This window comes from Callionymus lyra, chromosome 11 (genome assembly GCF_982586985.1).
Source record: "Callionymus lyra chromosome 11, fCalLyr1.hap1.1, whole genome shotgun sequence".
NCBI lineage: Eukaryota > Metazoa > Chordata > Actinopteri > Syngnathiformes > Callionymidae > Callionymus > Callionymus lyra.
Window position 1 is genome coordinate 16,980,779 of NC_141828.1, and position 27,831 is coordinate 17,008,609.

Here is a 27,831-nt window from a genome sequence, read left to right on the forward strand (position 1 = left end):
GGAAGACAACCATGAATCACATTTTAATTCCCTCTTTTCCCTCCAGACTGGAACGAAAGAGTTTCGCCCACAGACTTTATTTCAAAACATTTGATGTGTTCCTGTCATTCACAGTTTCTCTTTTTGCGATTTAAAACAACATTTTTGAATTAGATATCTACGGGTGGATTCTTATCTTAATATTAGTGATGGTCTGATGAAGCTTCATGAAACAGTATCATGTTGTTAAAAGGGTCAGTAGGTGGCGCCATCAGTTAAAAAATGATGTAATGTTTCATTAGAACAGTTGTTCAAAACAAAGGGAAATAGGGCAGAGACTGCCATCTAGTGGACTCTGAAGATAATTACACTGCTAATGAAGCTTCATCAGAACATCACCATTAATATGTGATGTTCAGGTAGAACTTTATGGACCTTATCTACTTGTGACGGGGCTTCATGAAACAGCTGTGTAGTGAAGACACTGTATCATGATACTAGATGATACTCTCTCCTTCATAATCTTTGACTATCTACGAGTTCAATGAAAGTCATTATCAAACTCACAGTGCCATCTAATGGCCTTTTAATTAAAGAAACTGTATCATGATACCTCATCAATCCATCACTACTATCTGTATACCAAATACGATAATGGAAATGTGCCTGCTTGAGAACTTGGCTCCTGCAAGGGTTTGATTGGTGTAATTTGTTGTCGGTGACTGGTAACTTAAAGGGTGGTAAAAAAAAAGAAAAAGAAAAAGGTGTTGCAAATATAAATGATGATACTTGGAAGAATTACAATTAAAACATATGATGTATAAGTACAAAACAAATGCATATTTAAACAATTCATATCAAAGTAAATCATATTTATAATTTTTTTTTTTAATGAAATATTAATTAATACGTCTTCTGTGTGTATCTTTTTCAAGTCAAGTCATGTTATTTTATGGTCAAATATGCATGTATCGAGACATACAGCATAAATGAAATTGTGGTCCTCTGTGAGCCACAATGCAAAACATTAATACGGTTGAAAGGACATTAATTAAGATATTCAAGAAAATAAATAAAAAATAAATAACCAAGAAAATGAAATAAATAATCAACAAACTTAAATAATCATCAAAAAACTGTATCATCTGATCACATGATTTTCATCTGTAAATGACTAAAAAGTGTAGATTTCTATTTATAATCCAATTAAAATTGATGTATTAAATCAAACTTGTCAACAGAAGACTTGATCAATAATGAAACCAACTTTTACAAACCATGACCTGTTTACTTTATTTAAAGCTTGTGAACTGAAAATAATCAATGATGTGAGTTTTTTGGTGCGACTTTCCATCTGGTGCGGGAAAGAAAAAGCTTGATGATACCTCATCAATCCATCACTACTATCTGTATACCAAATACGACAATTGAAATGTGCCTGCTTGAGAACTTGGCTCTTGCAAGGGTTTGATTGGTGTAGTTTCATGTCGGTGACTGGTAACTTTTAAAGGGTGGTAAATAAAAACTGTTTGCAAATATAAATGATTATACTTTGAAGAATTAACAATAAAAACATATTGTGTATAAGTATAAAACAAATGTATATTTTGTAACAATTAATATCAGAGTAAATAATATTTATTTAAAAAAAGGTTTAAATGAAATATTTATTAATATATCTTCTGTGTCTATCCTTTTCATCTGTAAATGACTAAAATGTGTGGATTTGTATTTATAATCCAATTAAAATTGATGTACTAAATCAAACTTGTCAACAGAAGACTTGATCAATAATGAAACCAACTGAAGGTTTTACAAAAAAAGTGACTTGTTTACTTTATTTAAAAGCTTGTGAACTGAAAATAATCAATGATCTGATTCCATCTGGTGCAGGAAAGAAAAAGCTGCATGAAAGGATGTGTCTGTTGGTCTTATATATATATTTATATATACACATATTGATCGGCCTCATAGTAGTGTTTGGAGCGCGGCCAGTGTTTTTAAACTGCAGGTCAATCCCACCGTATCACTTCTTTAAGAAGAGCAATTCAGCGAGCGACTCTGAAGGCGACACTGCGTCCACGGCGAGAATGAATAATGGCCGCCCTTCTGCTGCAAGACTCGAGCGCACAGTAGCCCCGTCACTACCCATCGAGCCTCTGCCTTCCGATCACGGGCATCTGTTGAACCAGCTGGGCGGGTCGCTGGGAATGACAACGACACGAGTTCAACGCTCGGTGAGGAAGTGACTTCAACGTCCTCTGAGGTTGAAAGGGAGAGCGACTGGGGAATCAAAGGGAGATCAGTAGCAGGCGTCCCGCCCTTGTCTGCCCTCCTCGACGCCGTGTGATGTGAGACCATGTGGTCCCGGAGATCAGCGGGTGGAAACCTGCAGGGTGTGATTTTTCTTCCCCCGTCTGGACGCCGTGTTATGGAGTCAGACGTGCAGACAGAACGGACGGACTGACAGTCCAGGCAGACTCTGCTGTCACACGCCAGCAACTCGAGTCTGTCGGCGTGAGAGATAACAATGACAGTGACTGCTGTCGGTCTTTCTTTTTCACTCCATCTAATACTGAAACCCAAGAGCTTTAAACCTTTCATGTCTCTTTGTATAGGGTGATGAAATATCTGCTTCATTCTAGCTGGAAGATCAGGGAGGATCAGTCAGGGTTTGAAAAGAAAGTTTTAGTTGTCAAAAAACTAAATTTGCTCTGTGAATTATTAGTTTTCTTAATTTATCTCTTATTTTTGTATGATTTTATTTTGTTGATTTATTGAATTGGTTCAATTTAATTCCCTTTTTTTTATTTTAAATTTAATTTAATTTTAAATGTATCATGTGTTTTGTTCTGTTTGCTGCCAGTGGTTTACAGACACAAAAGTAAATTGCACAGCACTGTCAAAACAATGTTAAGAGATTCTATTCTATTCTAATTTAGTACAAAAAGTTTCCTCAGGGGCCATATAACAAAAAAAGAGGGAAAACATCAAAATCAAGTAATACAATCAAGCAGTCGCAGGTAAAAAATATTCAAGGTGGGTCTACATTTCCCTGCCTATACCATTGATAGACTCGGTCCAAAAATGTATAAACTTAAGACAATTTTAATCATAAGTAAAAATCTTGTATGCTAATGATGAATAAAAAAAATGTTTATTTTATGCGGCCCTCATGGGGTCAAATATCATGTATGTTTTATTCTGGATTTATCTTATTTATTCATTACTAGTCTCTAAATAAATATATGTTTTTTGTTATAGGACTTTTGAGTATCTATTGCTCCTCAAAATGATTTAAGGTAATATTCAAAATTATTTGGAAAGAAAAGTGCTTATATGTAACTTTTTTTTCAAGTTGTATAAAATACAAATTAATGTTAGCATATTTAGTTTGATCCCATAGAGGGCCCTTGGGCGCCGCCCTCCCACTGATTTGGCTGTTTTAGTTTTAATTTCTTTATATTTTTACATTTTATTTATTCTATTGATCTATTCTTTTTTATTTAGAAATAATTGTCAACAGTGATGATTTCGTATGTAGAATTATTCACACTCATGAACTATATTTGCATTGATTCAAGCTCTGATTATAATCTTGGTTTATGTCGTTATTCGTCATATCTACGTCTATCTGGGGTTCTGTTTTTGAAGATCCAGTCAGTGACGTTGTGTTTATGTAACTCTCATAATATATCACACGCCGCAAAAGTAGCAGAGAAGCGATATCTCCGACTGTGACTTTGGGGCGCTAGAAAAATCAGCGACGCTTATGATTGTATCACCTGATAGTAAACGTCCGTATCCACTCATAAGGTCAGTTAGCTCAATTGGTAGCGCGCTACACAAAGTAAGTTTCGCCGGTTCGATTTCCACTCTCGACATTTTAATTGACTTTACTTTTTTTTATTATTGTATTTTTCCTTTACAGTGTGTGCGTGCTATAATTTGGTAGAAATTATCTCTGAAGTTCTGGTTCAGAGGACAGGTTGTTAATAGCTTTCCTTTAGTTTTTAATAAATATATTTTTTTCTGTGTGATGCATGTCAGATTATAATTAAAATGTGTTTTCATTTGCATCCAAACAAGGAGCATAATCATGCATTTTGCTGTCGCTAGGCAGTTTCAAGTCAAAGTTAAAGTGTGGAAAAGTGCAGGTAGATGTGTTTTTCTGAAAGCTGGTCTTGCATGAGGAAGTCTCAGGCAGCTTGTCAGCGGCAAAGTCAAGATAAAATATTTTTAAGAAGTGATTCCTGTCAGAATATAACAACTTTCTAGATGAATGTGCAACAACTTCAGGGTTTCCATCACGACCGTTTGGTCAATACAGTGCAGTAAAGTCTGCCATTACTAAAAACGTACGCTTGAATGAAGAAGTTCTCCATGCGTGATGTTGAATTATATTGCAAATGTGTACGACATAGATTGTCAAATGAGGCGTTTACTAACATCAATATTCTGAGGGTCCATGAAGCACGATGAAGTAACCAAAGGAATCTTCAAGGAACACATTTAAGATCCTTAAAAAGCCTTAAAAGGCAATAAATTAATGTTTTTTTGTTTTTTTTAAAGGTCTTAAAAGACATTGAAAAAAATGTAAATAAATAAAATTCACAAAATTATTAAAAATCTTAATGGATGTGTTAGACTTTATGTTGGTATAATATTTGGTTAACATTTATTTATTCAAGAAAAATAGATTAACAAAATCTAAACCAACAGAACAGTGAAGTGGTTGCAGCTTGGACTCGATGCATTTTGTGGTTCTACTTTAACACAGTAGCAACTTCGGCACATTTGCTTTGGGCATCATGGGAAAGTGTAAAAGAAATGAGAATTGGCTCCAACTGAAATTATTCTTCATGGCTGTAAGCAGTACCAGGCAACGTGTACGAAAGCAGCACAGTTTTTCAGTGACTAAAAAAATCTATTTCAAATCCGTTTTTATCCCTAAACCTGTTTAATTCATGTGTTTTTGTCCAGTTCTCATTGTATTGAATGGGCTTTAAGTCTTTAATTTAAGCCTTAAGTTTTAGGAACCCTGTTTAAACTAAATGTATTTCGTGAATAATGTATTCTTATAATATATAATATAAACACCTTCCCGAAGGAGACCTCCTGAGGGATCAACAAAGTTTTACCTTACCTTACCTTAATGGAAACACAGCTATAGTCAATATCCATGGGGGAATAAAGACAGAATACATTGAAACATCAGTATTATTGGACAATAAAAGTTCAAGAATGATTAAAAATTTAAAGCATGCAATTTGTAGGATGTATGAAGACCCCTCGACAAGGGGTTTGAGGATTGAAATTTTAAAACTCACCTTGACTAAATGGTCTAAAAACAGAATCACAGGGAGAATGTACACGAACTCTGATGTCATCTACGACCTGCCTTGATGGGTCACATCTCTGTCAGGATCAGCTTCGACCTTTTCAGCTCATATAAAACCTGTCGGGAAGATCAGGCCTGACTGACAACTTCATACAAAGGAATGCATTTCAGCTCGGCTGAACGCTGGTGTGACAATGTACCGATCTATTTCTGTTGCAGTAGAAGAGAAGATTTAAAAGAGTTTTTCTTCGGCCACGTACCGTTTTACTCCCAGTATTTACGCTGCACCACAGTGACCTGTTCGCTCCTGGAGTTATGAGAATTCCAGGATGAAATGTTTTCAGACAAGTGCTCCCTCGTCCTCCACGGACGTGCAACAATCGATTTTCTTTCCACGCAAACCTTCGCGGAGACTTAACAAGGTCTTCGAGGAGCTTTATCCTGAGCTGCCGATTTTTAAATTGTCTCACAGCTTAAGGCCGGACGATAAGACCAGAAATGTGTATCGAGGATTGATCTGTTTACTATGCCCGAGATGGAAAACTGCAGCGCACCGTTTGTTTAAAACTCTTTTTATTTTCGGGGGTGACACAAATCTGCGAGCGGCTCGAGATATAGACGCGACTGCGAGGATCAAAGATGAGTCTGTGGGACGAGGGGGTCGTTTTAGTCGAGCGACATCGCGTTGCCTTCTCAGCCCCGTTGCGGCCTCGTCGGTGTTCAGTCGAGCGAGACGCTGCTGGCACGTTCGGGATTTGCGGATATCAGCAGGAGAGATCTGCACTGCAGAGACTGCAGGAGGAGGCTGACGGGAATACGGCAGACCGGGGGAGCGAGGGAACGTGGGAAAGTGATTTTCTGATGGAGCAGTTTAAGGGAAGAAAAAAAAATCTGACAGTTTTCAAAACCTATTTTGATAAATGATTTAGACCGAGACTACGAGCACAGACCTCCACCAAGCTGCTCTTTTACTCCCCTGAATGCATTTCTTCAACATAATTTGGTGCCTTTTTAAGCATTTGAAACACCAATAATAACAACAGGATTTAACTCACTCCTTTTCTTATCCCTTCAAAAATTATTTTGCAAAAGTTAGACAAAATAACAACAAAAATTTTGTTAGATGGAGATCAGAACTGTATCTCAGTCAATGTATTACCTAAAGTACTCTTTCCCCCCCACCCCACGTCCTTTCGTAGCTCTTAGAATGTTTCTTTTTTTCATCATGTCTGAGAGTCACACTAGTATTGTTCCGCGAGTCAGCGTAGTATTGCTCTGCAACACACGCAAGTATTACTCCCTGATTCACCAAAGAATGGTTCAGTGAGTCAGAGTAGTATTACTCTGCGAGTCACAATAGTATTGCTTAGTATTACTCTGCAAGTAACACCATTATTGCTCAGTGAGTCAACATAGGATTGCTCTGCAACTCATGGAAGCAATACTCCGCGAGTCACAGAAGTATTGTTCAGTTGGTCAAAGCAGGATTACTCTGTGAGTTACTATACTATTAGTACACATGTAACTGTAGTATTACTCAGCGAGTTACCATATTATTATTTAGCAAGTCACTGTAGAATTTCTCTGCAAGTCACAGAAGTATTGTTCAGCGGGTCAGCGTAGTTCCACTCTGTGAGTCACTGTAGTTTTAGTGCATTTGTCGATGTGGTATAACTCCACAACTTACCTTAGTATTACTCAGCGAATTACCATATTATTATTCAGCAAGTCACTGTAGAATAACTTCACGAGTCACTGTAGTATTTCTCTGCAAGTCACAGAAGTATTGTTCAGCGGGTCAGCGTAGTTCCACTCTGCCAGTCACTGTAGTTTTAGTGTATTTGTCGATGTAGTATAACTCCACAAGTCACCGTAGTATTACACAGCGAGTCAATGTAGTATTACTCTACAAGTCACATAAGTTTTGATCAGCAAGTCACCGTAGCACTACTCTACAAGTCATTGCAGTATCACATAGTGAGTCACCATAGTATTATTCCACAAGTCACTGTAGAATTACTTCAGTCACCATAGTATTACTCAGCGAGTTACTGTAGTATTGCCCTGTGATCACCATATTTTTACTCCATGAGGCCATAAAAGATAACTCAGCGAGTCACCATAGTATTACTCCGCAAGTCACTCTAGAATTACTACATGTCACCGTAGTGTTGCTCAACGAATCACCGTAGTATTACTCAGTAGGTCACAATAGTATTATTTCACAATAGTGACTGTGAGCCACTGTAGTATTACTCGGTGTCATGGTGCGGAAGGAAACCCAGGAGCAGAAAGTGTCTGTTCGTCAAAACTTGACAGTTTTATTAGGAGCAGGCAGAGGGATCGGTAGTCCAGGAAATATACAGCAAACAGGTACGATATCCAAACAACATGTCAAGGGCACAGGCAGGCAGAAAAAAAGAGAAAACGTACCAGGGTCAAAACCGGGAAGGCAAAACAAACTCGAAGCGGAAGTCTAAAACGTGAAACACGGACTAGACAAAAACGGGACAGCAAGTGTGACGAACCGACAAAGACTGAGGGAGAGTGGGCAGAATATGAAGGCTGCCAGCAATCACTGGCAGCTGCAGAACGGGAGAACACAAGACAGGTGGAGACAATAACAATCAGCAGGGGGAGGAGGGACCGGGAAGGAAACTCACAGACACAGAAGGGAGCAGGTTTCAAAATAAAAACAGGAAACACCAAGAAAGACACACGAGACATGACACTCTGTGCGTCACCATAGTTTTACTATACTTTATTAGTCACCTAAGATAACTCTGCAAGTACATATTTATGTATAAATTGTTGTACTTGTCCTATCTTTGAACAATTGTGTATAAAAGCTTGTGAGTCGTTACTTTCAATAAAGTCTTAAAAATGTATTGACACCACAGTCCCACGTCACATGACCAAATCACAAACGCCTCATTGGTCATTACGGCTGAGAGAATATAGGACGTGTATGTGTATATATATATATTTTTTTTTTTCTAAAGGTTTCAAATTAGTGACCCAAGTAACCGTTTCCACATGTAGATGTCGACACCCCTCGTTCTGTCCGTAACCTTTGACCTGGTACATGGGTGTCACTTCTTGTCCTTGACAAGAAGCTTTTGATGGCAAACTGATAAAGGTTAAGAGCTTCCAGTTAATCTGCGCCCCAGAGGGAGCTTCTTCCCCGAGTGTTTCCGTCACACTAATGATGCCTTCACATGTCATTAGCAGGTGCGTTTCTATCTCCATCCGACCGGACTCCCGCGCTGATGAGTTCACTATTGCGGCGCGTTGTTTCGTCGCCGGTGGCCAAGGTTGATCCGGCGACATCCGTCACTGTCACGCCGAGCCCCGCGGTCCGTCCTTCTTCTTAATTCACGGCGTTAATGTTCCGCAGCGTAACGATTGCTTGATGTCTCGGCTGCTGATCCGATGGATGGACGTGGTCTCCTCGAAACACACGTGTAATATCGCTAATGCTGGCGTCACACCAGCGCGTCGACATGTGACCAGGGCCGGACGATGTAAAGCCGTGTCCCCGCGGCGCTCTGGAGGCTGATTGGCTTTGGCCATTACTGCATTTGGAAGATTAAAACCGCGGTGGTCAGGGGCAGCGGGGAAATATGGGATGGAGGCCCAGGGAAGGACGAGCGCCCGGGCAAGTGTAAACAAGAGATGACCTTCAGAGGCTCAGAATAGAGAAACTCAAGCCTCTCGTGATCAAGACTTTTATAGACGTCTATTTGCGTTTTCACCTTTTGTTGCTGATCGATTCTGAGGGAATAAATGTCCGTAACGACAATATTAAACCTTTGGACTAATCAATGAAATCTGAGAGAAAATATTCATAGAATGAAAGAGTCGTATAAGATGTTGTTTGTTTTATTAGTAAGTAGTGAATAATAAGGTAAGGTAAGGTAAAACTCAGGAGGTCTCCTTCGGGAAATTGTTTTTTTTCCAATAGCCAGCAATTTTTCATAAACAATAAAAAATAATACATAAAAAATAAAATAATAAGAAGAACATAAAGAGAAAGAACAAGATGACACAATCTAAGTCTAAAGATAAAGACAAAGAACACAGATCAAAGAAAAATAACAAAGACAAAGGATACAAAGACTAACATAGAACAGAACATCCAGATACTCTCACTTCACTCCTGCCCCCGAACTCAGAATTGTACAATTTAATAGCCCGAGGAATGAATGAGTCCCTGAGTCTATTTGTTTTGCACCTGGGTAGGAGCATTCGTGCACTAATAAGAAAAACCTGTATTAAATTAATCTTAAACTGACAGTAAAATTAAAACTACTATCAATTATCAATAATAATAACCTGATTACAACATACGTGTCTAATACATAATGTAAAAATAATTGGAACTAGAACGAATATTCATAAATATAAATCATTACAAATGTGGAAATTAAATTCAGTTAATAAAATATAACTAATAATAATTATAATACAAAATGTATGTAATTGGAAAATGAATAAATATAAATAAAAAATATAAATGTAGAATATCATTTTAAATTTTGTAAAAAAAAAAAAAGAATCATTGAAAATTAAAATGATTTAAATATACAAAAGAATATTTAAACTTGTATAACAAAATCTACAGGATACTATTGATGAAAAATGTTTTAATTTCTTAAAAATGTATTGAAAGCATTTATTAAATGACTGTAAATATAATTAGGTGTTGAAACCTGAATACAGTTAATAAAGTCTAAAGTAAATACTTTTGTAATTGTAATTTAAAATGTATACAATTGGAAAGAAATAAACAATATAAAAAAGTAAAACAGTTAATCAAATAATAATAAAAAAAAAAAACAGATTACAAAATGTAATTACAACTATTAAAAAAAAAAGAGAGAGAGTAAGTAAACAAGTAATTTGTACTTATATAGCGCTTTTCTAGACCAGGGTCACAAAGCGCTTAAACAATCAACACAATACTTACATATATACTTTAAAGGTCAAGATAATAGTGAGAAAAACACAGGAGTTCCAGAAAATCAAGGAAAAGCCTGCATCAATAAAAATGTCTTAAGATGTTTCTTAAAGAGTCAGTAGACTCCATCAAACACAGAGGGAGAGGAAGATCGTTCCAAAGCTTAGGAGCAACAGCCTGGAAGGATTTCTCTCCTCTGGTTCTGAACCGTGTGCGAGGAACCATCAGTAGATTCTGATCCACAGACCTCAGAGCCCGAGCTGGGGTGTAAGGCTGGATCAGATCACTGATGTAAGGAGGAGCCTGACCATGAATAGATCTGAAATTAAGAACCAGAATTTTAAAGTTGATCCTGAAAGAAACTGGAAGCCAGTGAAGAGTTTTAAGGATCGGAGAAATGTGAGTTCTTCTACTAGAGCAGGTCAGAATTCTCACTGCAGAGTTATGAATCAACTGCAGAGTTCTGAATCAACTCAGGGGTGTCGAACAGCTCCTTCTTGTTTAGACATGAAAACAAACTGTTGCAAAAGTCCAGACGAGAAGACACAAACGCATGGATTACAAGCTCCAGATCATGTTGTGACATCATTTTCCTAATTTAGAGGTTGTTCTCCGTTGAAGGAAACAGTTTCTGGTCAGTTTTCTGCAGTGTTGAACTAGAGACATTTCTTTGTCAAATACAACAACCAGGTTCCTCAGGCTCAGTTTGACTGACTGACCTAAGTCACCCAAGTACTGACTCAACCCTGGAACCTTATCATCAGGAGCAATAACCAGAGTTTCAGTTTTGTCCACATTTAGCTGCAAAGTGTTTTCACTCAGCCAATGTTTGATTTCTAGCAAACAATCGACTAAGCTGTTCAGCCTCTGGGGCTCAGTTGGATCAAAAGAGCAGTAGAGCTGGATTTCATCAGCAAAAATGTGATAAGAAACATCAGGAAATCTCCGACTGATTTCACCCAGGTGAATCAAGTACAGCCACAATAATAAAAGGACCCAAAACAGAACCTTGAGGGACTCCACACAACAGATCCGCTCATTCAGACCTCATTTGATTGGAAGATACACTAAAACTGCGCCCAGAAAGGTGTGACAAGAACAACTTCAACAAAGACCCAGACAGTCCCACTTCATCCACCAGTCTTCTCAGCAGGCTCTGGTGATCAAAGGTCAAAGGCTGAAGTCAGATCCAAGAGAACCAGAACAGTGTATTGATCCGAGTCAGCCGACATCATGATGTCACTGGACACTTTCAGTAGCTAACTAGCTAACTAATTATATCAAATAACCGTAATGACTTACTTGCAAAATATATATCTATGTCCAAATCTTGGTAGAATACAGAATAGTACTTTTATAGGATAAAGGAATTAAATAGAACATGAATATTCATTTGACTAAATATATTAATTTTAAGCTAATAGATAGAGATAAATGTGTATCATCTACAAAATTGGCTTATGCTACATTTGGATTTGAATTCTGATTTATTTATCCTTTAATTCCTGATCTAATCCAGCCCCAAGAGAACATTTAATCCAAATAATCCATAGAAATCTTTCATTTATTTATTTTATAATGATAAAAGGACCATAAACAATCTTGAGATAACGTTAGGTTTAATAAAACAGTTCATAAATGAACCTCTAGACTGATGAGTTGTGGGAGGATTTTCACTAAAGTTTTATATCATTTTGCCTTAATTGCGCCCCTTCCTCAGCTGCTTGTCCATAAACAATCTGGATGTAAATTGCTGCAGCTCGGGACCCTCGGGGGGAACACGGTGCATTAGCATCCAAGGCGATAGTCATCAGGTTGTTAATCTGCGATATGATGAAACCACCTGGCAAGGTCAGGAGTGACTTTTTTTCCAAGAAGAGTAAAGCACCTCCTCGCTTTGATAAACACTCTCCCTTTCAGCCGAAACGCCTTCAGACAGCTGTTGCCCTTGTGTTCAAACATGTGAACACACAGACGAGTCTCTGCTGATTGCTTTGTGCATCATTCCCAACATCCTTATCTTTTTGTTGGTATTTTTTGTTTTCCTGGGGGACGGTGTGTTTTCTTGTCGGTGTGTGAGACTCAGAGGTCGCAGCAACAATCACCCTCTAAACACACTCTTTTACCGTCACACTGGAGTCACATGGAGATGATTCTACATGAATTACACTCGTTTTTCCTCATCGAAAACTGAATAATTCTGTTTGTTTATGAGCTGAATATCAATTTAGATGAATATTCAGGTTATTGTTGGAGTGGGAAGTGTGTTGTGCTCTGGAGATTTGAGAAGAAGATTCTGGAGGTGGATTTTAAAAACAGTGTTGGGTATAAAAATGTTTTTGGACTGGCATTTTGTCAGGTTTAATAATGGAGCGCAGAGTGACTGTGGAAGATGGTTGTTCTAAGAACTGCAATAAAATAAAAAGGCCAATGTCATTACAATGTCATTACAACGGGAATTAAGCCTTGACTTTGGATTTTGTTTCGATTTAAGCGATTGATCGTTTCTTGTGTAATGGTCTTTATTTGCTGATGGATACATTTGTTGTTGTTGTAGATGTTCAAATATATCCAAATATAAGAAGTTTAAATGTCAAACCAGAGGATTAAACCCAGAGACATTTTATAGGAATAGGAAAGCTTCATATACTGGTGCTTAGTTCCGCTTATTTTGTGTTTTTTTCTTATTTAATTATTTTATTACATACCGACACCTGAAAGAAATCCCATGTTGTGTTTACAACACTTTCAATACTTTTCTGATTCTGATACTACATTGCTTATAGTTTGTTCTTAAAAAAAATAAAAAGGGTAAAAAACTAGTATGTAAGTAGTAGGTTTAACCGGCAACTAATGTGAAAACCCAACTTTTCTGACTCACTCACATGTTTCAAATGTTCAAGTTTTTCTCTTCAAGATGCAGCAAGTCTCTCATCATGACCATGTTTTCAACTTATTACTTTATAAAGCTATCCCAGTCTCGGCGAACAAGAGGTAACGAGAGCGGATTCCATTATGACGCAATAACGGCATCACTCATCCTGCTGTTCTAATTACACCCTGCTTTGTTTTTACAACGAGTCCCTTGGAGGTGGATTCTTCCAGGGTTGATTAAACACGGTGAAACAACTTCAATGATTGGCCAATCATAGCAAAGTGGGTGTGGTTATGGTAAACAAGATTTAATCTCCAGTAAAACAGTCTGTTTTTCAGTGGGCAGGGCTTGAGCACATTTTCTAATGTAAATATTTCAATGAAAAGAGTTTTGTTGCCCTTTAAGTAAATTGAAAATTGCCTACAATTAATGAAAAAAGGTCCTTTTAAAAAAAAAAAGAAAGTAATAAAAAGGAGGGAAAGCTAATGTAATTTTTTTTTTGTGTATGTAATATTTAATATTTAAGCCTTGTATTTCCAGTTAAAAAATTGACGGTTGTTTGTTGAGTTCTGTGTTAATAATGAAGATCAGATCTGCTGACCATCTATGAGGTCGTTGATAAACCTTCGCTAATGAAAAAAAAGGGGATTGAATATTAATTTGTTTGCATTGTCAGGCGTGCAGCACATAATTCATCTCCAAAGTGAGCTACTTCGATTGAATTAGGAACGTGTCCTCCTTCGACCCCGTCTGATTGATTTGTGTTTGTTTAGCGAGCGGCGAGAGCCGACTCGTAAACAAAGCGGACTTGATGAAGCTGCGTGTTATCAACACATTAGCATGATGGTGGATCTAAATGTTTACCGTTCACATGTGTATTTGCAGCAGAAGAACGTACCCGGGAGAATGTGGCGGGCGCCGTCGACGCCCAGGCGGCCGCGGGGTCAGGGGTCGAGGCCAGCTCCGGCAAGAAGAGGCTCCACTGCTGCGTCCGGATCACCACGGTGCAGGTGCGGAAGGCGCTGTGGGGGGTCGCCATGGTGATGTGCGTGTGCTCGTCCTGGGCCGGCTCCACCCAGCTGGCCAAATTGACCTTTAAACAATTCGACGCCCCCTTCACACTCACCTGGTTCGCCACCACCTGGAACTGCCTCTTCTTCCCGCTGTACTACGTGGGCCACCTGTGCAAGAGTGCGGAGAGACAGACCCCCCGGCAGAGATTCAGGTGAGACCGAGGGTTAGATCGTTCCGTTCAGGGGTGTCAAACTGGTCCAGAAGAAAAGTCCGAGACGGTGCAGGTTTTTGTTCCAACCAGTCAAGCACACACAAGTTAACGAATCAGGTGTCGGCTTAAACAAGCAACACCTGACTGACAATTCATTGATTACCGTCTCCAGACGCCTGATTGGTTCAACTACATGTGCTTGACTGGTTGGATCCAAAACCTGCACCGTCTCTGCCATTTTTCTGGACCAGTTTCACGAGCTGTGATTTAATTCATCCATTGTTTATGTTGCCTATGAACCATTTCAATATATATATATATATATATATATATATATATATAAATAATCATATTGATTCGCATGAAATTGGACACTTGGGACATCCTCACATGACCATCCTACTTCTGACACCATTCACCAAAATACCACTGATATATCTAAGATATTTTCTTCTCGACTTTTATTTTCCCCCTATCATAGTTCTTCTTTAACTCATTATATTTCAATGAAGTGTGCATTTAATAAAATATACATATTTTTAAATTAGCAATAATTAAATATATTAATATTATATTATATGTTTGATTATTTTTTGTTTTGCTATTCAAGTTTAGCCGCTAGATGACACCTGCCCTCCGCGGCTAAAGGAACAATAAAGTCCAAAGATCCTGGCGATGACTGAGGATGAGAGGATACAGTCGCTTACAGTTGATTTTAAAGCCGACGATTGGACATATTTGGTTTCAAAACAAATGAAAGTAGTTGCGACTTCAAGAGTCACGTGGTCTGTCACTTCTGCTACAGAGTCAAGTATTCGACAATACTACTAATGTATATACTGATTCCAACAGTAGCGAAATATACAGTGATTCATTGTTTCTTTGCCCCTGTATCCTGATACATATCGTAATGACAGATTCTTGTCAAAACACACCACTTTATCGGAAAATAACAATCCCTACCTGACATTGAATCCCTTTTAAAACTTGCATTTGACACATATCTAATAATATCTCTAAAAAAAACTAATCAGGTAAACTATACGCATACACCACTTATTATTCGTGCAGTCTTTTCCTTGATTTTCTGGAACTCATGTGCTGTTCTCTGTGTTATCTTGACCTTTTTAAATTTATATTTTATTGAGTATTGTTTTGATTGTTTAAGCGCTTTGTGACCCTGGTCTAGAAAAGCGCTCTACAAAAAGAAATTACTTACTGTTATTTAAGGAGTGGTACATCAAATAACTTGTCATTTACAACATTGACATCTCTCCATCACAGGCCTCGCTAACCTGTGGTCAACATCTCTATAGACCGTCAGAGTATCTTTGTTGTAGGACTACATGAGCTGCAGACACATTGCCTCGTAGTACCATCCTCCTGCTAACACCCATTGTCATGGAAAGTGGAAAAAAACATCTTTCATTTCAACTTAAGCTTTGGTCCCCAGAATTCATATATAACTTTGCTGTGGCCAACTGAACTGAACAAATGCTCACATAGAGCAAAAACACATACCAGGGAAGTTTGGTGTCACGACAGAGACTGACAGACACAGGAGGGTTTAAAACAACAATCAAGGGGAACAAGGATCAGGTGAGATGAAGACAGGTGACACGAATCAGGGCGATCAGGTCAGGAGCACAAGAGGAAGTTAACAAAACTAGGATCAGGACTTCACAATAAAAGCAGGAAGTGAGACAAAAGGGAACATAATTGACAGAGGGGGTTTCATGATACAGTGGCTGTGTCTCAAAGTGCGCACACTGCAACACACTTACCGGAAATTACTCGACAGCTACTTCTTCTACTACTTTTTAAAACGGATCGCAACCAGCCGTTGAAACACTCTTGCCGACACTTTACAGCGTTTTTCACCAATTGAAATAAGTTATTTATTTGAGTTTCTTTGTGATATTATTGTTGTTGTGTCGTTTTGTGGTAAAATTAGTCATTGACGTAGTTTCCGTTTAGCGTCATCTACGTCACTTAAATGGCGGTTGTTAAGGATGGAAAGTGTCCACCGATCAACAATCAATTCTCTGAACGTTTGAGTGCTCATTGCACACTACATTTCCACACACTGCTCATGGGAACGCACTTGTGCACTCAAAATATTAAGTGTAAGTACAGGAAGTGCCTAATTTGGGACACACCACTAGACGTAGAGCATCACTAAGATGGCGGACGGTAGGGGTGGAAAGTGTCGATATATCCACCGTTTAATCGCGCCAATTATGCATAGTGCACTCCATTTTCGCACACTGCTCAGTGTGAACGCACTTGTGTACTCAAAATATTAAGTGTAAGTGAAGAAGTGAGGGATTTGGAACACACTATACGTTTAAAAAATAATGCCAGGTTTCATTAAATTAGTGGATCAGAGCCAAAGATTATAAAGAAGAGAGCGCCATCTAGTGGTCTTTTCAAATAAAGACACTGTTTCATGATACAATGTCACTACACTGCTGCATCATAAGGCATCATCAACCCATCAATACTCGAAGCATTTATATTTTGTGCTTCAGTAGAGTCAAGACTGTCATTGGACGTCAGGTGGACAGTTCTATCCAGAGGTCAACCTAACCTTGAGAAATCGAGCATCGGAATTTCACGCCTGCAGCTTTCAGGGTTTGAAGTGGAGCATTTCTCCCAGTCAGCAGAAAATCTCTAATCTCTGCTACCTGCTGCGTTACTGAAGGAGAGACAAAGAGGCTGGTGAGCGTGAAGGCGTGGCGGATGATTCTTGACGCGCTTCTCTCGGCCTTTATCAGGCTCTTTTGAAGCCGTTTATAGAGCTATGGAGACAAATCAACTCCTTCCTGCTTCACAGACGTGATAAATGAGGGGCCGATTTCACATGACCAACCCAGAGAGGAATTATTGTGTCACCTTCAGTCTCCTTTAATCCCTCATGGCTAGACATGTTAGTACAAACTATTTTTTTTCTTCCTCACTTTGATGGTTTTGCCTTCTTTTCATGTGGTTGTTTTTTTAAACTCCAATTTACTTTTCAACGTCTTGAATCCATTGATCGCAGAATGTTACGGACAAACGCTTGTGCAAGTCAGGTTATGTCAATTCTGAAATTAATTTTCTCTCACATCCTCTTTTATAAAAGCAATTTGTTAAATTTAGAAAGAAAACTTGGCATCACAATAATGCCACACAAGAAACAAGTGCAACATTGTATGGTAATTCACAAGTCTGCAGCCAATATCCCGTTCATCAGGATTAACATGAGGTGGAAAAAATCTTTACAAGTGGAGTACAACTCAATATATTAAACAACTAGAAGTCCAATCAATACAATCAAATACTAAACTAAGATAATAGTCCAATATCTCCCCAAAAACCACAAAGTCCATTGAACTAGGGAATCAAAAAGAAAAAACAGACAACCTGGAAAACAAAAAACTCCTGAGCCGTGTCTCAAATCGCATACTTGTGTACTTAAACTTTATATTTTTAGTGCATAAGTGCGTCTCAATTCTTAGTATGCGAAATGTAGTGCACCATGGAGTCTACTGAGTTCCCTCAAGAAACATCTTAAAACATTTTTATTTGTTCAGGCTTTTGCTTGATTATCTGGAACTCCTGTGTTGTTCTCAGTATTATCTTGACCTTTAAAGTATATATTGTATTGAGTATTGTTTTGATTGTTTAAGCACTTTGTGACCCTGGTCTGGAAAAGAGCTATATAAATACAAATTGCTTACTTACTTACACCATGCACACTAAATTGGCGTCGTAAAACGTCCACAAAACCGAGCCATCTTAGTTACGTTGACATTGTAAACGGAAGTTACTTCATATATAGATATATATAGATATATATAGATATATATAGATATATATATCTATATATATCTATATATGCATATACTTACAGGTGCATTTTCCTCCAGCAGTAGAAGGATGACACATCTTCGGTGCTGATACCAGCATAAATATCTCGCCAATATTTTGATTCTCATATTTCTTGATCCAAACAAATCGTGCTGCCAGCAGGTGTCGATAGTTTTCCTACTGCTGGTTGAAATCATCGTTAAATAGTAGAAGAAGAAGAAGCTGTCGTGTCATTTCCAGTCAATGCTTAGCAGCAGTGTTTGATTTGTCGAGAATGTGCTAACTAGTTAGTACGTACACTATCCTGATGCATACTAACTTCGAGTATACTAAGAGAAGTATCGATTCGAGACACAACACTGGATAACCAGGAACAAACTATGAAGTCAGGCACATATGCCGGAAGGAAAAAATACAAGTAGTATAATAAGAATAAATCAAGAGAACAAGAGAAAGAACTTCAGACCGAAGCAGGAAATCATCTTGCACACAGATATGAACTCAGCTGGTTGAAGTAGGGGAGGTTCTGGATCGCTGATCAGGTCCAACCGTGTACCATTAGTCACCTTGGGGAAATGAGGGAGAACAGGAAGTGAGAGTACAGAATAAAACCCCAAACAAAAGTGGAACATGCCATCAATACCACTCACTTTGCTTACTTAAAATAAACAGGCATTATTGTTGTGCCAACAGCTGGAAGTATCTCCACAATGTGTGAGTTGCACCGACTTTTAAAAGCAGGTCTAAAAGGAATCAATATAAAACCAACTCAACCATCGGATGTTCTTTAGTACGACATTCTATACAAGCAGCTGGTCATGGCGGTGCATTCAATGTCGGACTGATGTATGGAAAACAGAAGCACAATAGCGACAGAAAGAACATAATGCAGAAATTACTTTTCTCGGTAGGTTGGTTTGACTCTTGGGACTTTAAAGTTTGCCTTCAGAAAGTAGATCTGTAGCTTTAACACTAGATGTCACTCTCTGCTTTGTAATATTTGGCTCCAATCTACTAATTCAATGACTCCATACATTATTTTCAAACTTGAAGACTGAAAGAAAATAAGTTTTCATGGCTTAAGATGTCATTTAGAATATGTTTTTTCGCATGTCCCCCCCAGCTGGCCAGAGTGAACACTGAAAAACTGTGACAAAGCCAGTACTGATGGGTTGACGAGGCCTTGTGAAACTGTATCATGATACAGTGTCTTCATTTTGATGGCCAGTAGATGGCACTCTCTGCTTTATAATCTTTGGCTCTAATCCACTATACTTTACCTGGCATACTTTTCAAACTGAGAGTGCCCTCTAGTGGACACAAGTTTACGATAAAGCAGTGATTCCCAACATGTGGGCCAGGCCTGTATTGCAAGTGGGCCGCAAAATCGTATCCAAAATGGTATCGTTTTTTTGTGGGAGGGTGGATGTAATTATATATTTTTTTTAAATGTTAAAACTCATCGAGTTTAAATGGATATTAAACATTTAATATTTTCAAATATTATTTTCATTTTATTGTTTTTCCTTCGAGTATGTGACAAGGAAACGAGAACGCGTTATAATGCTTTCGTATTTATGGGGTCGAAGGGGGGCCGCAAAGGTTCTTGAGACTTAAATGTGGGCCCTGAGTTGGAAAAGGTTGGGGATCACTGCGATAAAGTGTCTTAACTAAAGCTGTTTCATGAGGCCTCATTAAACCCATTACAAACTAGGGGTTGTGGTGTAAAAGCAATGCAAGTCTGTCCTGGAAATACAAAAAAAAGGACTGTAGGAGGTTTCTAAGCAGGGCAGCAGCCAAGTACTTCAGATAAGCAGCCGAAGATGGATCGTCTCACACCCCCCTACCCCCCTCTCCCCTTACCTCTGAATATGACACACAATTGACAGACTGTTTACGTGGCGTGTTGGCAAAATGAAGGTGAAACGATCCTAATGAAACGTAACAACTCTCTTGTCACAAGTGTCGAGCGGTTTGTGTTTTAATGCAAGCTCAGCTGCTGCTCCACACGGCGCGACCAAATGTGTTACCTGCCTCCACCTTACTAATGCTGACGCATCGCTTCTCCCGCCAGATGCTTTCGGGGAACGCAGTGCAACACACCAGACCTGTGCAAACATTAAACGTCTAAACGTCAACACTGATAAAAAAACGCTTAAAAGCCATTTATTTTTGGGGGTTGCAGGCATGAGGTTTCGACGGTGCTGCATTTTAAGTAACTGTGTTTGTTATCTCTGCGCAGGGAGTGTTGTAGATTTTTTGGGGACGATGGACTGACCCCTAAGGTGTTTTTCACCAAGGTAGCACCCTTTGGCCTGCTGTGGATCCTCACCAACTACCTGTACCTGCAGGCCCTCAGGAAGATCAACACGACAGACGCGTCGGCGCTCTTCTGTTGTAACAAGGCCTTCGTCTTCCTGCTCTCCTGGATTGTACTCAGAGACCGCTTCATGGGGGTCCGGGTGAGTGTGGACTTTGTTGATGCTCGCCCTGATGAAAGTGTCTCCTCTGGATCAAATCCAGTCGAGCAAAGCCTTCACAGAAACAGAAATCCAGATTTTTTTAAGGTACATTTGTATTCTTAATTGAGAAAGCAACAACAACTACAAAAAAGACGCCATCTGTTATTTTAATAACATTTTGATTACACTGTGCTGTTCAGTTTTCATAGAAGTTTATTGAAAAGGAGATAAATACGATGATATATAAATATATTGTGGAACCAGATGGTGAAACCCATTATGTTGAGGCTTCACTGTAATAAAGTTTAATTAGACTGCTGTTAAAGTATGTTTTCAAAGAGGGTTGTTTTTTATCCTAATTTTGTTGTCACTGGTTAAAAATAAACCACCTTGTACTAGCATTAGCAATATATATATGCAAACCTTACAAGCTTAAAATTGTCCGAGAGCTCTGACAAACTGATCTAATATTTTGTCGTAAAGCCAATGTCTCTCCTGACTCACTCACATGTTTCAAATGTTGAAGTCTTCCTCTCCAAGATGCAGTAAGTCCCTCATCATGACCATGTTTTGAAGTTATTACTTTATAAATGTTGTCTGAAATCTCGGCGAACTAGAGACTACGAGAGCAGAGTCCATTATGACGTTACAACGCCTTAACTCCTCCTCCAGCCAGCTGTAATATTGCCCTGCTTTGTTTATACAACAAGTCCATTGAAGACGTCTGGGATTGATGACGTGTGGTGACAAACCTTAAGGTTTGACAAATCACAGCAGAGTAGGGGTGGTTATGGTAAACAGGATTTAATCTCCAGAAAACCATGTTTTCAGTCGGCGGGGCTTAAACACATATTCTTATTCAATGAAAAGAGAGTTTTGTACAAACAGACACATACTGATGAGTACAATAAAGGTTTAAGATCCATTTAAGAGACACTTAAATCAGGAAAATAGTTGAAAAAAATCAAGATATAAAATAAAAATAATACAATACAATGAAACTAAGCGTAAGCTCAAGAGCGAGTGACTTAATTGATGTTTGATTTGTACTGCTGTTCATTTAAGACAAAAATTGCCTAAATAACGATAAAAAAATGATATAATAAGGATAACTAGGACTTTATTAATGAAGGTCTTTTCTAATTTAACATCTCATTTTTTTTAGACCCGTTTGTAAACCATCTGTTTTGATGAACGACCCTTAAATTGTTTCGCCCGATGCTAACGTTAACTATGCAAGTGAAAGAAACATCAGGATGAAAAAAAATTGATTCTTCTAAAGCGATTCCAGAGAAGAGCGAAGCGTCTCATTACACTATCCGATGACCCATTAAATTGAAGAAATTGAGCAGAAGGAATATTCTGTGATTGCTCTTGTCAAGTTGGCGATTCCTTTTCAACTCACACGGTGACCCACGGTTAATACGTTCAGACGCTGTTTGACTTGAATACTGCGATAAAGTAAGAAGTCTCATTGTGTAGCCAGAAAATCAAACACATTTCTGATTCATGGAATTCTTAGTAGATGAGAGTCCAAGATTATGAAGCTGAGAGTGCCATCTAGTGGCGTTTTAAAGTAAGGACACTGTATCATGATACCTCATGTTCATTTATATTTCGCATTATTCTAAACTTTAATGTTTTTTTATTTCGTTAAACTTTTATTTCTGATCATATACAGTGCAGAAATAATGTTGGTCTAGAAACAAAAGTAACATTAGCAACGATCAAACCACAAATCATGTAAAAAATGTGGTTGAATGTTAGAATTGTTGGTCAATTATTCCAAAAAAATGATGCTATGATTCAACATTATACCATCATATTGGTGGAGATAAATAAAGGATAATTGAACATGACAAGAACATACTCGTGAGAGTCTAAATAAAGAACGAAAAGAAAAAAAAAAAAGCACCGGCTTATTGGCGGCGACGTCACCTGTGTTCAATAATGTCAGTGTCACTTCCGTGTCTCGCTGCTCGCTGGCTTTATCTGAGCGAAGCTGTAACGGAAGGATTTCAGAATCCAGCTGCTTCCTGCGGCTGCTCGGATTATATTTCCATTTCTGGTGCGATCTTGCACTTTGCAAAATGGATTTCCCCCCTTTTTTTTCACTCACAACCACCCCATTTTTCTCCAGCGCTGCCCTGTTCCCCCGGCCTCCATTATCGGTGGTGAAAAGGCCCAGAGAGAGGACGGCTGTGAAAACACTCTCTCTCTCCTCGAGCTGGTACTAGTTACACTTTGCAGAGGCTTTTTATTGAAAAGCAGACAGAAAAAAAGAGGCAAATACATTTTGTTCACAGGAATGGTTACACAATATAAGTGTGTCAACTATCCATAATATATAGTTTTTTGTTTCACACTTAGTCTTTTTGCTAAGTATGTCTACCTTGCTGGTACTTCCTAGACTTCAGTTTGCCTTTTGATAAATTTACTTCTGGCTCATCGTTGTCCCACATACAGCTCTTACCGACTTTCAGTCGTGAAGAGGAAACGTCGCACGGCAAAATGAGGCTTTCTTTAAATAACTTCTTATTTTTTTGCCCTAAAAAAGTCACAATGAATATTCTTGACAAGCAAATAAAGGTGAAACTTTCCTTCTTAGCACTGACCGGCTTGTGTGGGTTCCATCCCAGCTTTGGATCTGAGTTTCTTGTTGTGTCCCCTGAGCTAGCATGATGCGTCACAGCCTACTCCCATCACTTTGAGCGCGGAAAAAGCAAGGAACAATTTAAGGTCTTGTTTGTCATGCATTACAAACACATTCATAAGATATGCTTATGCTCTTATAAGGATTTTAAGTAGAAGTGATGGGTTGATCAGGCCTCATGAAACACCTTGAAGACATTGTATCATGATACAGTGTCTTCATTTTGAAAGGCCACTAGATGGCACTCTACGTTTGAAAATGATGTCAGGATTAATTGAATTAGTGAAATATAACCATATATTATCAAACAGAGAGTGCCATCTAGTGGTCTTTAAAAATACACAACTGTATCATGATACAGCGTCTTCACTACACAGCTGTTTCATGAGGCCTCATCAACCCGTCACAAGTAGAAGTTATGGTGGTTTATAACAATGTAGGTCAAGTTATTTCAGCATGTAAAAAACATCACTGTATCCAGTTGATATTTTCAGAATATTATGTTATTTGTCATTAGATTGTATTTACAAGACAGTGTTCCCATTTAGATTAAAGCTATTAACCACATATAATCCTGTCAAAAGTTGGATTTAAGAAGTGATAAATTACTATAAACAGCAACTTCTATAAAGCCTCAAGTGCATCATCATTCTTACAGCAGCAAGAGATAATTAAAGAAATGTCTGTTTTTAGACTGTCCCTACAGTTAAAGTAGTGTAATTAAATAACCGTGAACACTCAAGAGTCTCTAACCCATTTATAAACATACAATTAACCCAAATATGCAAATATTCATAAACCTTGAATAAAAATACAAAATACATTCAAGAACAAACAAAAACAGGGCAAAAAAGTCCTAAACTAATTTCTTAAGCAAGTGTTATATAGAGTCAATACATTAATAATTCCTTGTAACATGTTCTACGTGGATCAGTTATACTGTGAGGGCCAAATAAATACAGTCAAAGGGCCACACTTTCCTACTTCTACTGTACTGCCTCGATTCTTGTTCTGCCAGTTTCTCTTCACATCGACCAGTTGTCCCTTGAGTGAAACCAGTCTTCACTGAAAATATGAAAAATGTGTAAATCTTACCTAGTGCTGCTTTAACATGGATGAATGACCATGGCTGTGTCCCAAATCGCACACTTCTCCGAGTGCACTGGTTTACAGTACACGTTAAGACAGTGCACAGTTCGCAAATTTCAACCTGTAGTACCGTCTCAAATCAAACACTGCTGCTACACACTTACAGGAAGTGACTCGACAGATTTTTCTTCTACTACTTTTTAACGCTGATTGCAACCGGAAAATTGGAACACTATCGCCGACACTTGATCCCTTTTCGCCAATTGAAACAAGTTATTAAGTTGTGTTTCATTGTGTTATTATTGTTGTTGTTTTGTTTTGCGGTAAGATGAGTGTTTTCTTGAGAAATTTACGCCGGTATCTGCTCCAAAGACATGTCGTCAGTGACGTAGCTTCCGTTTAAAGCCATCTACGTCACTAAGATGGCGGCCATTGAGGGTGGAAAGTGTCCATTCGATCCACACTCAGATTTCTGGCCAATTAAGTGCTCATTGTGCACTAGATTTTCGCACACTGAGAGTCACTTTTCAACTCAAAATACTAAGTGTAAGTGCAGAAGTGCGCGATTTGGCAAACAGCCTAGTTCTAGTTGATAAGATAGATAGATAGATAGATAGATAGATAGATAGATAGATAGATAGATAGATAGATAGATAGATAGATAGATAGATAGATAGATAGATAGATAGATAGATAGATAGATAGATAGATAGATAGATAGATAGATAGATAGATAGATAGATAGATAGATAGATAGATAGATAGATAGATAGATAGATAGATAGATAGATAGATAGATAGATAGATAGATAGATAGATAGATACTTTATTCATCTCCTTAGAGAAATTCACGGTTCAGCAGCTCCAGAATATGTTACAAAGAGATAGAACACAGAGGCATGCAAGTTATGTACAGTCTAAAATATACTGAAACACATGTATAAAAAGGAAAAATAAAAATCAGAACAGAAGATCTCGAGTAGCCATTTGAATCCCTTTAATAAGTATCTGAAAGGTTCTAGTCACTGACGAACAGACTGAGAGACTGAACACGCAGGAGGAACAGAGCGGCGGTGACTGACGCCTGCAGAGAACATTGAATCATCTTTGGCAAAAGGTGCTGCAGGGCTCTGGCCACGCGCAAGCATACAAGCTCATTCATCTTCCTGACACCCCCCTTTAATGCAGCTAATCCCCTCCGCTGGACTCCATCCCTCCCTCTTCGACGAACACTTTCACGACGGCTAGATGCAGCGAACACGACCAAAGGAAACGAACGTCGTTCGTACGTCAATGACAGATGGTTTGTGTCGTCGCGGAGAGAGACGACTAAGGACACAATGTGGGCGAGGTGATGAAAGCGTTTGTGTTAACTGTGTAATTGAAATCAATGTAAGACTATCAAGCAGGGAGCGCGTGAGACTGTGAAGGGAGCAGTCAAATCTAACATGTAAGAGCGTCTCGTGAAGCCGCGAATCCTCGGTTGGATTTATAGACCCAACTACTGCGTTAACTTCACAGCAGAAAGTGTGGCTGTTTGCAGGAAACAAACAGGGTTGACAGGTCGCGACTGTGGAAGTTGGCAGGCAGACTTGAAATCAGGGTCGCGGAGAGCATCTTGGGAGCACCGCAGAAAGACTGGGAGGAAGAATATTAATGGAAAGAAGATTTTAGCTGAACAGGTACTCACTTCTTAATGATGCCAAGTTTCAGAAAATAAGAAGAGTGAGATTTCAGGGTCATGACGTGCTTGGCTTAAAAATATATTTTCTCCTCGATAAATAAGTCTGAAGTCCTCGCCTCCATGCCAGCTATCGGCATCATGAGGTGCTTTTAATACATCCATGAACAGACAATTAAAATTGGTGTTGAATTTTGGTTAATGGACTTCATATTATGGCACGAGGCTGGACTCACTGGTGACAGTTGCTGAGAGGAGATCACTGGACAAACTACTGTCCATCATGGATGATGACAGTCATCCTCTGAACACTGTCATCAGTGAGCATGATGCAACACTAATAGACTCAAGGACTCATTCATTCCTCGGGCTATTAAATTGTTTAATTCTGAGTTCGGGGGCAGGAGTGGAGTAAAAGTATCAGGATGTTCTGTTTTATGTTAGTCTTTGTATCCTTTGTCTTTGTTATCTTTTTTTTAATCTATGTTCTTTATATGTATCTTTAGACTTAGATTGTATCATCTTGTTCTTTCTCTTTATTTCTCTTTTTTCTTGTTCTTATTTCATTTTGTTTATTTTTATTTTTTATGATAAATTTGCTGTGGATAATTTTGAAAAAAAAAACAATTTCCCGAAGGAGATATCCTGAGGAGATCAATAAAGTTCTACCTATATCAATAATGCTTGGAATCATATGTTTGAGGCTGAGGTTTATACACGATGACCTCAAAACTTTAGTTTCCGTAATGAATCTGAAAGTGCATCATTAAAGATGTTTATTATTATTTCATTGGCTCATGCGCCCACGACTCAGAAGGGTGCAACGTTTTTTAATTACTCCGTGGAGCCAGAATGTCCTCCCAATTATTCGTGGAAAAAAAAAACTGTCAATAGTCTGATTAGCACAGATTCGTGGAGTCTACACTGTGGGACTCCTGCAGCGGCGTCGCACAAGCAGTTTGACACTGATGTTGTTTACCATCACGCTGAGAGTGTGTTGTTTCCCTCACAGATAGTGGCAGCTATCTTGGCCATAGCGGGCATCGTGATGATGACCTACGCCGACGGATTCCACAGCCACTCCGTCATCGGCATCACGTTGGTGGTCACCTCTGCGTCCATGTCAGCGCTTTACAAGGTAATTGTTTCTTCCCGGTAAATCACCGGCAAGATAGATCGCTGCTCTCTTCGCTGCCGTATGATCCAGTGTGACCTTTGATTTCATTTTTGTTTCGGGGAAATTCAATTCCCGTTGATAACTGTGGGGTTTGATGTCAGTGTGAGTTTGTAGGCTCAGACTAAACGATAGGCTCTAGTTCAGGGGTGGGAAATTAAAATTCTTCAAGGGGCCACATTCAATTCTGTGAATTTGTTAGGGGCCGTCAAGCAAAAAGAAAGACGAGAAAATCCCTAAAAAAAAAAGGACAATCGCCATTAGGCCGTAACATTTATTAAGCTAAATAGGATGCAATTTTATTCTTGTATATATATGAGTTTTTTTTAAAACATTTCTTCAACTAACTTTAAAAATATATTTTGAGGGATAAATATATACCGTATTTTCCGGACTATAAGTCACAGTTTTTTTCATAGTTTTGCCGGGGGTGCGACTTATGTGTGAAATTATTAACACATTATTACCGGTATATAATTTCACACTAAACCGCAAGAGGGCGCTCTAGGCCTGTGTTGATAATTTCGACGTAGAAGAGGA

General features: G+C 38.5%; 1 protein-coding gene across 1 annotated transcript in view; it reads left to right on the forward strand.

Moving 5' to 3' along the window:
• slc35f3b (solute carrier family 35 member F3b) overlaps positions 1–27,831 on the forward strand; it is a 79,018-nt gene that overhangs the window by 45,980 nt on the left and 5,207 nt on the right. Inside the window, exons 3-5 of the mRNA XM_087802415.1 lie at positions 14,041–14,380; positions 20,475–20,694; positions 27,130–27,255. Coding sequence (XP_087658541.1) covers positions 14,041–14,380; positions 20,475–20,694; positions 27,130–27,255 — 686 coding nt within the window. The remainder of the gene's footprint in view (positions 1–14,040; positions 14,381–20,474; positions 20,695–27,129; positions 27,256–27,831) is intronic.